The following is a 12,242-nucleotide window of genomic DNA, read 5'->3' on the forward strand; positions in this document are numbered from 1 at the left end:
TTAATACATTTCTTTCTCTAAATAGGTCTCTGAATACAGTTCTAAACAAAACCATGCTTGCCCAAGTCTCCTGCCAGAGTCTATCAATCAGAGCTTTTGATGCCTTTGGAGGTGTCAAACAGACCCTGGATGGAAACACTTTAGGAGAGTTAGACACAAAACAGTCTTATAAAAGATGCACCCAAGACTAATTCTAAGACTACATGATAAAGGATTATCCTGATTTGAAGCATTGGCTTCCATTCAGTTAAATATATATAATAGAATAGATATCTGTTTATTTAAAAACTTACAGACAGTTGTCTAGACTTCAGACTAGCACTATATAGACTTTGCTAATCAAAACGTTTTTACATTAGAAAGCTCACAAAGGCTACAACGTTATACCTTATGAACGACTGCTCCCCAGTCAGTGCCTGGGCTCTGCAGCCCTCAGACCGCCCAGTAGCATGCCTCTGCCCTCTTAAGTAACATCAGTGCTCCAGATGAGCAATCAGCCATAGCCATGCTCTATAATTCACACTATTCTTCCATACCATCCACTCAAATTCAGCAGCTAACAATAAATTAGTTTCTACAAAGGAAGTAGTAAGTGTACTTGCTAAGCAGCCAAGTCCTTAAGGTTAGATATAAAGCAATGAAAATGATACCATTTGGTCATCATTGGCAACAGCTTCCCTTCAACATAAGCCCTAGGATAAGCAATTCAGGAAATGGTTTTGCTTCCTAGAAAGAGATGCCTTGATTTTACTCCTTAGTAACTGCAGGCTTGAGACACCTTAAGGTTAACTTAAAGATTTTTGCTCCATTCTTTTTTATTGGTCATTTCTGCTGGGACTTTCACCCCCTCACTATTACCAAGCACACACACACATGGAACAGCAGCCGTACAAAAAGGTCCATCTAACCCCACTGTCTGAGGTGTGCATTGGCCAACGCAGAGGAAGATAGGAAAGAACAGAGCAAACATACTGCAATATTTCTCTAAAGAGTTCTCCCACCCTCAAACAGTTTGTAACTGTAGAATTCTTGAGCCAGAAGAAATTATGGTTTTAGGAGTGGGAATCAGGTATTATGTAGCTTCTGGATAAAAAGAAAAGCAGGGGAAAGATTAAACATAGTGATCTAGCACACCTTGTATTTTAGAGATCAAAGTGTTTTGTAGCTGTCAATCACAAAGATTTTTTTTGTTGTTTGCCTCTACTAATAAGGGCTAAATAAAAGAAAATTAGCATTGTAAGGACTAAACAAAAGAAAACCAGTATTGTTTCTGCTGTGCCAAAAGTTCAAGTGAAGTGAAGCACAGAACATGCTAAAGAATCAGAAAAAAAAAAGCCAGTTCTAGGAACAGGAAGGTACTTGCATCTTTGCTTAGTTTAACATGACTAAAATGACTTTTGCTTACTCCACCAACCTCTGACAAAGACAGCTGAAATCACTGCTTGGTTACAGATTCTTCTAACATATGTGGCAGAAGGAGCTCTGAAGAAAGCACAAAGACTGGTGTTTTGCTCAAGGTCAAGTCACAGATGTTTTTTTTTCAGCAATGGCTTGTGATGAGATTATATAAAGCAATTGATTCCCCAGCACAGCTAAATATAGCAAGTGTGCTGTGCAGCAGAGCAGAAGTAAGGGTGCTTTTGTATCTTGATGTATGACTACTGTTCTATTAAGGCAACAAAATTTTAAAAAGTTTTAAGAAAGTATTTGGCTTTACTGGATAGGTAGAGAAGACCTATCTATAAGGGCAGCAGAAGCAAGGTATTTTAACAGTTTGATCAAATCATCTCCCAATTTAGCATTACTTTGCTGCTTATTTGTTCACTTTTCCTTTTCATAAGTGCACGTCCATGCTCCAAGTGCAGATATCAGCAAGCTTTTCCCATGCTAATTGTTTAATTTTAAAATGTTACTCCTAACAATGAAACTAGTGACATGATTGGGAAAGCCCCCTTGAGCTCCTTCCAAATCCTCGTCTGATGTGCACAAAAAGATGCAACACAGAATTTTGTAGCTAGAAACACATCAGCCTGAAGATGACACCCTCCAACTGGCCCAAACTAGTAAGTGTTGCACAACAAGTAAAATAAAGATGGGACATATTTTTAAACGCATCCTGCAGAAGTCATTAAACTTTATTTAACACTGTAGAGAATATCATGCTGTTGCATATAACATTTTCTGAAGAACGGAGGAAGGCAACTGGGTTGTGTGGATAACAACCTGTGTTTGGTTGCTCTGGATTTTATGGCTGTAGAGTATTGTTGCATTGTCTTCATTTTCACACCCTTGGGCAGCAGATCAGAGTATCAAAGTAGCTCCTGGTACAAGGAAGACAGCTTTATAATCAGTCAGACAGAGAACCTGCCATGATAGATTGGGGTGGGGGAAGGTTGGAGATTGTTAAAGACTTGCATCACATCTTTTGACAAGTTTCTTTAGCTCATTTCCTTTCTTCTTCTAACTAGGATACTCCACAACACTACTATTGCAATGTATGTGGCAGACATCTCCAAAGGAGTGCCAGAAAGTAAGCGTTTATTGAAGAAGAAATTGCTATTTTGGTCAAAGAGCTCAGGAAACAGGCCTGGCGCTTGCATATTTGGCAAAGCAAAATGAACACAGAATGGTCTGTACAGAAGGATTTTGATCAGACTTTTACACAGTAGATTAATTCGTTGCAGCGTCTCACCAGTAGATGCCCCACTTACCTTAGGCTTCTGTTCACAAGCCTTCTCGTGCATGGAGTTGATTTCTCAGCATCTGTTATGGAATTACTCAGTATAATTTAAATCAGATTATTTCCCTCTGATTAATGATGTATGAGCTGGGGAAATATTTCAAAGGAGTTGCTAGCAAACCTGACTTTACTTAGCCTGAACTAAGTGACAACATCTTTGCCACACGTTTAGATTAATTTCTGAGGTAAACTAATAAGCAAAAAAAAAAAAACCCAAAACAAAACAACAAAAAAAAAAAAACCAGCCATCCCCATTCTGCATCAAAATAAGCTGATCAAAATGTCTCCTAAGGAGCTTATACAAACCAGATGATCTACTGTTGCTTAAGAAAGTGTTGGTTAAGGTAAAATAAGAATCTCCTTAATCCTCACCAATTTTTTAAGCTGAAACTATACAGGAAAAAAGGAATTTCCCCATACAATCACTCAAGTTTGAATGTAATTACCTCTGCCTACCGTCTAGCCTTAATACAAGCATTTGCACTGTGTGTGAATCTGGTGCTGGCAAAACTTCAGGAAAGCAGCCTTCCTCACCCAAGTAGTACTCCATGACAGCATGATACAGCCCATTGGTTTCTTTTGGCTCCTTTCCAGTTTAGCACTGCTCTGGGGTTGCTCCATATTTTGGAAATCCAAGGATCATCATGCAATTCTAAAAAATCCCAGACCAAGATAAACCATAATGGTTCACTCATACTGCCTGTCAAAGTACACAGTGTTTTAGAAGTGTATATCCCTTATTACACTATAAACATCAGTACATCTAGTCACTGTAACTGTATCCTGAGTTAAACACATTCTCAGACTGACAGTTGATGTGCTTATTAAACTCAGGATACAGGAAATATCTCCAAGCTCATATTGTAGTAATTACTTACTGCAATGTTGAAACATGACTGGGTTATAAACGATAAGTTCTGTATGAATGAGATACTGCTGTAGATGCAGGGCTAGCATCACATCTTGTTGATGCTGCTCATGACCATCCTGGTCCTGTTAATCCTTTTGCACCGTAAGTCCCTTTATCCTCCAGGAGATTATCCTCTGCTGCCAGTGAGGAGTCAGCAAAGTCACCACAAGAAGAAGGGAAGCTTCTTTAGAAGAGAAAAACTCCCAAATGGCCCTTCCCACTACACACACAACTGATGTCCAAACAGGGGCTCCCTACCCATTTCCTATCTCAGGAGAGAGGCCCTCAAGGTGATTTTAAAAAACAAAAACAAACCAAAAAACCCCCCAAACAACAACAACAAAAAAACCCCAACAAAACTCCTTTGGGGATTAGGAGTGCTTTTACAAAACTGTAGAAGGGAGAGAGAGATCCACACATTTAGCTGTTCTTTCCAGACTCAAATACTAAAACCCTTCCACCTCTAGAAAAGTGTGTCATTTTGCAACACGAAGCCTGGTTAAGTGCATATCTAGTTTTGCCTTGCTAACTGTGGGGTTTGCTTTCAAAGAAATGACCTGAGCCTTAGAAAATTTAGTAATACTTCCAGTACACTTCAGGGTCCTTGATGAAAAGGTTTGTAGTCCACATTGTAGTTGTTAGTATTTCTGCCTACCTTGTGATATTTTGAAAGCCACTCCAACTCAAAACAACCAGCTAGGTTGAAAGTGATGAACACCTAGATTAACACAGGTCGTGTACCTCGTGGGTCTCAATCCAAGCACAGCATTGGGTTCCCTTATCTACTTCTACCTATTTAAGACTTTGTTGTGGTTTAAGCCCAGCCAGCAACTAAGCACCATGCAGCTGCTTGCTCACTCCTCCCCGCTCCCAGTGGGATGGGGAGGAGAACTGGGAAAAAGAGTAAAACTCATGGCTTGAGATAAGAACAGTTTAATAACAATAATAAAATATAATAATAATAGTAATGAAAAGGAATATAACAAAAAGAGAGAGAGAGATAAAACCCAAGAAAAGACAAGTGATGCACAATGCAATTGCTCACCACGTGCCGAATGATGCTTGAGCAGTGATCGGCCCCTCCTAGCCAACTCCCCCCAGTTTATATGCTGAGCATGACGTTCTATGGTATGGAATATCCCTTTGGCTAGTTCAGGTCAGCTGTCCTGGCCATGCTCCCTCCCAGCTTCTTGTACACCTGCTCACTGGCAGAGCATGGGAAACTGAAAAATCTTTAACTTATCCTAAGTGCTACTTAGCAACAACTAAAACATCAGTGTGTTACCAACATTATTCTCACACTAAACACAAAACACAGCACAGTACCAGGTACTAAGAAGAAAAATTAACTCTACTCCAACCAAAACCAGGACAGAGTTGGCAAACAGACATTCAAGGCAGTATTGACTATTATATATTTGACCATTGCTGATGTATCTGTCACATACTTAAAGGCTTCATTTTAAAGTGCGAATCAACCAAAGATAAGTGGGAACAGTTACAGGAAGGCTTTCATACACAAGCTGTGAAAAACGTGGGCTTCTCAGGGCTGCACACGTGCCATAGAACATGCAAAAACTGTTAATCAAAAAAACAAAATTTGCTTCTGTTGTTTTTCAACTCAACCCATATGCCTCCCAAAACAATTCTTAGTGCAGTTTCCGTAACTGATACTCTCAATAACTTTAAGTAAGGATTTTAATATAACCTCTTTTCCTGGGGTAACCAACAGGTCTTTGTGTGGAGTGGCTGCCAGAGAAAACATATTTAGAAAGCCTGCTATGACTCCTGGCTAATAGGACTACCCCTGGTGCCCTGGAATATTTTCCTGTTGGTCACCTGGCCTGCTACACTTGTAACCCTGAATGATTCCCTAACATTTCTAGCCACTGTCTATAGGACTAGTATTTGTTACAGACTTGATCCAGAGTTCAGTGGAAATTTTCTATCCTAGAGATGCCAAACAACTTCAGACCATGCCCATGTAAACTTACAGTTCACTTATAGATTGTGCATGCTCTAGATTGTGCGTGCTCTAGTCTGGAATTGTTACATCACATCTTGATCTTTTCCTGCAGTCTGAATAAATGGAAATTTTGGGGGTTGTTTATAGTTCAAACTTCCGAGCAATGTATGAATAAAAATGGTGAACAACGCTCCACACAAAACAAACCAGATATGAGAAAACCACAACTATTTAACTGGAGAAACATCACAGAATGTCTGTTTTAAGACTAATGGTAAGAAGCTGTTCACTGTTGAAACATGAAAATCTAGCAAAAAGTAACAGGCAGAAAAAAAAAAAAAGGCAAAACTGTTACTAAGAGATCTACATAATTCTAAAAAAAAAAAACAAAAAACCTGAGGGAAACAAAGTCACATGGTGCAGTACAACACCATGTTTTAGAGACTTCATTTTTCCTGATGAGTAAGTTGTTAGTTGCTCTTTATTTTCCAGTATCGCAGTTGAGACGAGGACCCCACTGTGTGGAGTACTTTACAAAACACGGACCCTGTTCCAAAGGTCTTTCAGCCTTAGAAAACTGCAAGGCATCTGTCTCACCCCTCAATTCAAAGCACTGAACTCAAAGTGCCAAAGTGTTTTGGGATGTGGCTTTAAATGGTCAGATAGGAAAGTGGGGTAAGTAGGCAATGGCTATTACCCTGTTCCCATTCCTACCACTTGCAAAGAAAGCTTGGATATCTTGGCATAAAACGGATGGCCTAAATAGTGAGCAGACAACAGCAACAGCACTGCCACAGTGATGGGCATGCCTCTCTCTGAGCCTCCCTTGCGAAGGGAGACATGTTACGCACCTGGTGTGTGAAGGGGGCAGGGAGGGGAAGCAATGGTTTTGAACCGTGTCGAAAAGCCCAGCTTCCTGCCACCCAGGCATTTTGATGACATCTTTGAGTTTGCTCCAGCAAATATGCACCCACAGAAGCTCTGCTGGGAACACTAGCAAATACTGGATTATGAGGTTTATATCTAAATTTGGAGACAATCTATTCATTCTTCATCGCTGTTACACGACTGAATTCTCTCTAGTTGGCATTGCTAGTTTCTGCATATCCCATGAGAAGTTTTCAGTACAGTAAGCCAATAAGAAACCTCTGGCAGAAAATTCTGTCTGGAAATCAAGAATACTACAAGCAAATTTATAACTGTATTCAATCCCAAAGATACATCCAATAGGGGAAAAAATCTCTTTGGGGAAGAGAAAGGGCTAGTTTCCAACAGAAGAACACAGCATTTCTTGTGACACTTCTGATGAGACTAATGGTTCATCTCTTTGAGGTAAATTGGAAGGACTGAGGATCCAAACAATTCCTGTGCTAAAGAAAACCCTAGCCATTTGCCTTCTTCCTTAACCTCTGTCTCTCATAACACCAAACAGGATATACACCTTCTAAACGCAGAACCTGCTACTGAGCTTACACAGTTTAAGTCAACAAATATATTTCAGAGTTCAACGGCATAATTCTGACATTGTTCCCTTGTGTAGTGGGTTGGCCCTGGCTGGATGCCAGGTGCCCACCAAAGCCGCTCTATCACTCCTCAACTGGACAGGGGAGAGAAAACATAACAAAAGGCTTGTGGGTTGAGATAAGGACAGTTTAATAAAGTGACAGCAAAGGGAAACAAATGATGTTGTTCTCTACTTCCCATCAGCAGGGGATGTCTGGCCACTTTGTGGGAAGCAGGGCTTCAGTACTCGTAGCGGTTGCCCCGGAAGACAAACGTAAATAACAAATACCCCCGCTTCCTCCTCCCTTCACCCAGCTTTTATTGCTGAGCTGATGTCGTATGGTATGGTATGGTATATCCCTTTGGTCCGTTTGGGTCAGCTGTCCTGGCTATTTCCCCTCCCAAGATCTTGCTGACCCCCAGCGGGGGAGAAATGTTGGAGAGACAGCCTTGATGCTGTGCCAGCGCTGCTCAGCAGTAGCCAAAACACTGGTGTGTTATCAACACCTCTCTAGCTACCAATGCGGAGCACAGCACTATGAGGGCTGCTACGGGGAGAATTAACTCCGTCTCAGCCAGACCCAATACACCTTGACAGAGCAAAGAATATAAACACATCCACAAACTGATCAGTCATTTACATGATTTCAAAACCAGCCCTAAGGTGCTCTCTAAGGAAAACATGCAACAGTCGCTTATCAATGTGGATTTCATTAACAACAAAAACCTACGCAAGAGTGGTGAAAGCTAGCCAGAATCTGGAGGGTTACATCAAGGATAAAATTTGACCACTTTTTTTTTTTCTTCAGTCTCACTGTCTGGATTTATAAATACTAGGTTACCCAAAGGCTCTCTACCTTCAAATAATGAGCTTAAAGAAGTTGAGGGTTAGTTTTTAAGATTGTTCAGCAATCAGTCATCAGGACAGAATGGTTGTCCTGCTGAGAAAGCAACATGAGGAACGGATTTACATGATGCATTCTGACCGCATGCATTTGGCTTTGTATTACTAACAACAGATTAATGAAATAAAGTATATACAGGACTTGTTAATTAAAATGAATGTACAGTTCACATGCATCAACAGATTAATATTTGCCCTAAGGAGCATGAAGGACAGCAGAACAGACAACAGATGCCAGGCAGCTCTCAAACTCACAAAACAACAATTCCTTTGGCCATACTTACAGAATCAGCTAGTGCTCAACTTCTGTCCCTCTTTTTCTTGTTAAAAGTTAAAAAGCAGCAACATTGCTTTGTATTGTTTCTTTGCGTACTGATAGGAGAAAAGTCCTTGGCAGGGACCAGAGCCTCCAGCACTGTACCCAGGTCCCCTGCACCCACAGAGCCACATTCCCTCTGATACAGGGCAAGGCAGGTGCAGCCCATGTGCTGCTGCTCATACAAGTGCCCGAACAATGACAGGAGCCCAAATGAGGCCTAATACTCAGAAAGCATCAAGTCTCCTTTGTCCTGTTATTATCTGATTATCTGTTCCACCTGCCCCTGTAGGGTGGAAAGAGGCATCAATGAAAAAGCCACAACAGTGCTTAGTTATTCCCTGACTGAGCTGTGTGCTGGTGGGTGGGGGCTGTTCTTTCATCACCTGATATCCTGCTCAGGTCCCTACTCCCTGATTGTTAATCAATTTTTTTTCACCAAGCCATGCCCTGACAGTATTCACCTACTTGCATATCAGAAAGCTGCTTTTTGTTTTTCCACAGGCAGGGATGTGTTTGTTGTTTAGGAGCAGGAGATGTTCCAACCTGACCCAGCTACTGTGGTTAGTAACACTAATGACTTATGGATGTTTTCAAGTACAGTGAGCAAGTAAAACAATTCTGATAAATGCAACCCAAAGTTCGTATCTGCATTATTGAGATGAATAGAAGGGAAAGGGAATGGTTACAGAAACAGATGAGGGAAAGAAGCAAAGACTCTTAACATCAGTCCATCCAGTTTATCCACATCTTCATAATTAAAGGTTGTGCAGTAGTTTGAAGATGGTAAACTGTAGAACAGAACAGAAGCATCAGACTTAGGGGCTTTTGGCATACTCCAGGTATGAGCAACAGTCTGGAAATAATACGATATTGATTTTTCTTTTTTTGCAAGTATTTTCAATCCTGTCTCCAATTCAGAGACACCTTCAGTAACACTTGTTTTAATAGAACTTTTTCTGTATATTCACCAGAGGGCTATGGAAAAAATGAACGTAAGGCACAGAAATAGATGTGTAAAATGGACTACCCTGCGTTGGGAGTGATACTGTTGGTCAGTAGAAACTGGAAACTCCTAGCAGAGAAGTGAGCACTCCACAATAAAAGCCACTCCTGAAGTGCTGACAAGCTCTTTCAAGCAACTAATTCCATTGACAGACCAGATAAATGCATCATGGTACTGCCCTAATTGTCTTGCAGCAATGTTGCAGTTGCCACAAGTCTCCAGGTTCACTGGGGCAATAAAATCAGCTGCTATACAAGTAGAAATGACATAAAAATTCTTCTATGAGAAACTATCCATGAAATATGAACTGAAATGTATAGAAAGGTGTGGTAGTATAGTATCTTTGGCTTGTAAGTCTTCAACAATTAAAACAAACAATTATCTCTTAAAATAGGATCTGCTTTGTAACTAGTTTTGGTTGTTTCTAGAACTTTTCTTCTAAGAAGTTCCTGTAAAGGTAGTTATGGGAATACTGTGTGTTGTTTGGGAAAAGTTTAACTCATTTATCTTGAATTGGGGTTGTTACATAACACCATTGCTACGTAATCCTTACCAAAAAAGTTACCACAGTTCAATGGCATTTTAACCATTTTTTTATGTAGATACTGGAATATTTTATCTTCATTTAAAACAGTAGGTTATGTTACATCCTTTTATGCATGACAGCTGTTACAATGCAAAGTATCAACACATCCCTCAGAGACAAAACATCTGGTTTGTGTATTCCTGAAGTAAAATGTAATGAACCACATGATATATGTTTTTAAAATAACATTAATACCACCAGTATTAGATGAACCAACCACAAACATTAAACTGACATCTGAAGTCCAAAGCAGAGTTAAAAGAAGTCAAGAAGGGAAAGGCTTGTGATTTTCTTGGGGGTGGTAGGGGCAGGCGGGGTAAGATGAGAATTCAGCACTTAGTAAAAACAAAGCCAATAAGACAAAAGGATGGACAGTGTCCCTCAACAGGTATGCAGCATGGTTTTGGAACCACTCCCCCAGGAAATAAGGTTCAAGTGAAAACGGAGGTTGAGCCTTTCACAGAGGTAGGAATCTAATTGTTAAACCTGCACTTTTATCCAAACAGGCTCTCTTTTCAGCCTTATAAAATGAGCAATGGAAACTAATATATTTAATTCTGTACTTTGACAAATTATTATATGTTGAAGGAAGCAATTGCTTTCAAAAATAAATATTTTCTGGTATAACAAAATTGACCTTTCTTTTGTTCCAATGACCAAAGCAAAGCAGCAGTTATTTCCATGGTCTTCCTTAGGAGGAGAATTGAGTACCTCAGGAAAGCAAGTTCTTCCAACAGCTGCTGACTAGATTTTGCAGTCTGTATGCCACTCTTGCTACTCTATGCAAGATGTGCAGTACACAAATGAGTGCAGAGCCAAAGGTGCCTGTTTGGTCAGTGACAAATTCCTCATCTTTTAAACAGGAGTACTGCAAGCACAGCCGAAAGCTAACTGCCTGCTAGTCAGGAGAAAGCCAACAACAAGCTAACAAGGTGACTGTGCTTCTTCCCAAATAGCTGCAAGATCCTGCTACCTCCAACCACAAGCAAGCCTCCAGCACCCAAGGTGAGCCCCTTGCCTCCAGGCTGATGGCCAGCTGCTCCTCTGTGGCCTTTTGCCAGGATGGCGACAGTAGGGGAGGTTGACAAGACCCTGGAGGTGCACAGTCCTGCAGCCACGCGAGCTCTTTGTCCCTTCCTTGTTTGGCAGCAGGCTCTCTGCCCCGTGACTGCAGATCGGACTTTTGGGTGTCTACGCAGTGCTGGGACAGAAACACTCACCAGCATCAGCTCACCTCCCAAGGGCCTTACTCACCACCCGCTCACAGATCCATACCTCCAGAGGCACTGTCCTTGTTAAAAAAGGGAAGAAACATAGTGTGCCATCTGTGCATGGCACCCACCCCATGGCGGTCAACATACTGAAGTTGCACACTTGGTAGGTAGGTACGATCTCCTGCACCTCCTTTCTCCTTTTCCAAGTGATGGTTTATCAAGGTTAGGCCATCTGGAGAGTGGGGGACGAAGGGTAATTGAGCATTCACAGCCAGAGCTACACCGTGTGCAGCTTCTCTTTGATTAATTTTGCCTTTTCTTCCTCCTCATCCCTGCAAAACATCTGCAGTCTTACGAATTATCTCCAGCCATGATCTATGTGTGGAAGTGAATTATCCCTACAGGCTGTGTGTTTGTTTAATCCAGAATTTACTGGCTGCCTTCAATGAGAGTTTTGCCTGGGTATTAGTTACAAACTCTTACATCCTGTAACACGGCTAATGGGACTGCAGTCCCCGCTCTCGGTTGAGGTGATGGCCCAAGACAATGGCAATCAGCCAGGAGGACACAGAAAAACAACCTCCACCCGACAGGAACTCTATGCAATGTGTTTGTGTTCATGTCACGGCCTAACAAACATAAAGTAACTCAGCACCAAACACACAGCCCGTCAATTAGCTCCTCTTTTCCAGGGAAAGCTTCATCTTCTAATTGTGTTTAAACAGATAATAAACATTAAAACACAACAGGGTAAAACTATCCAGTCCACAGTACCTTCTTCTAAAGACTTCAATTTAAAAAAACCCAAACAAAACAGACACATTTCTTCTTCAGGCAGCTCCTGTTCCACCCTTGGATGACCTGTTAGATCACGTCTAACGTTATATGTTAGATCGCTAATGACTTTTTTGCTGGGGTCAGGGCAAAGCAAGGCCCTACTGTTACTTTTCCCCAATGTTTTATAGCATGTGATACTTTCCCTTTAACCAGTTTTGAGTTGCTGCCCAAGAAAAATTACTCTTCCTGCTAAAAATTAATGAACAACAAAAGAGAAGCCCAGACTAGTTAAGCAAATGTCTTATCAAAATGTTTCTGAC

At 41.0% G+C, this 12,242-nt stretch overlaps 1 protein-coding gene across 2 annotated transcripts in view; it reads right to left on the reverse strand.

Moving 5' to 3' along the window:
* Window positions 1-2,159: 2,159 nt before the first annotated feature.
* The window catches only part of GUCY1B1 (guanylate cyclase 1 soluble subunit beta 1), a 59,871-nt gene continuing 49,788 nt past the window's right edge, over window positions 2,160-12,242 (reverse strand). For both annotated transcript variants that reach the window (XM_030017117.2, XM_030017135.2), the window contains one exon: window positions 2,160-2,364. In XM_030017117.2, the coding sequence (XP_029872977.1) occupies window positions 2,302-2,364 (63 nt within the window). In that variant the 3' untranslated portion in view covers window positions 2,160-2,301. The remainder of the gene's footprint in view (window positions 2,365-12,242) is intronic.

The sequence above is a fragment of the Aquila chrysaetos genome, chromosome 1, assembly GCF_900496995.4.
Source record: "Aquila chrysaetos chrysaetos chromosome 1, bAquChr1.4, whole genome shotgun sequence".
Taxonomy (NCBI): domain Eukaryota; kingdom Metazoa; phylum Chordata; class Aves; order Accipitriformes; family Accipitridae; genus Aquila; species Aquila chrysaetos.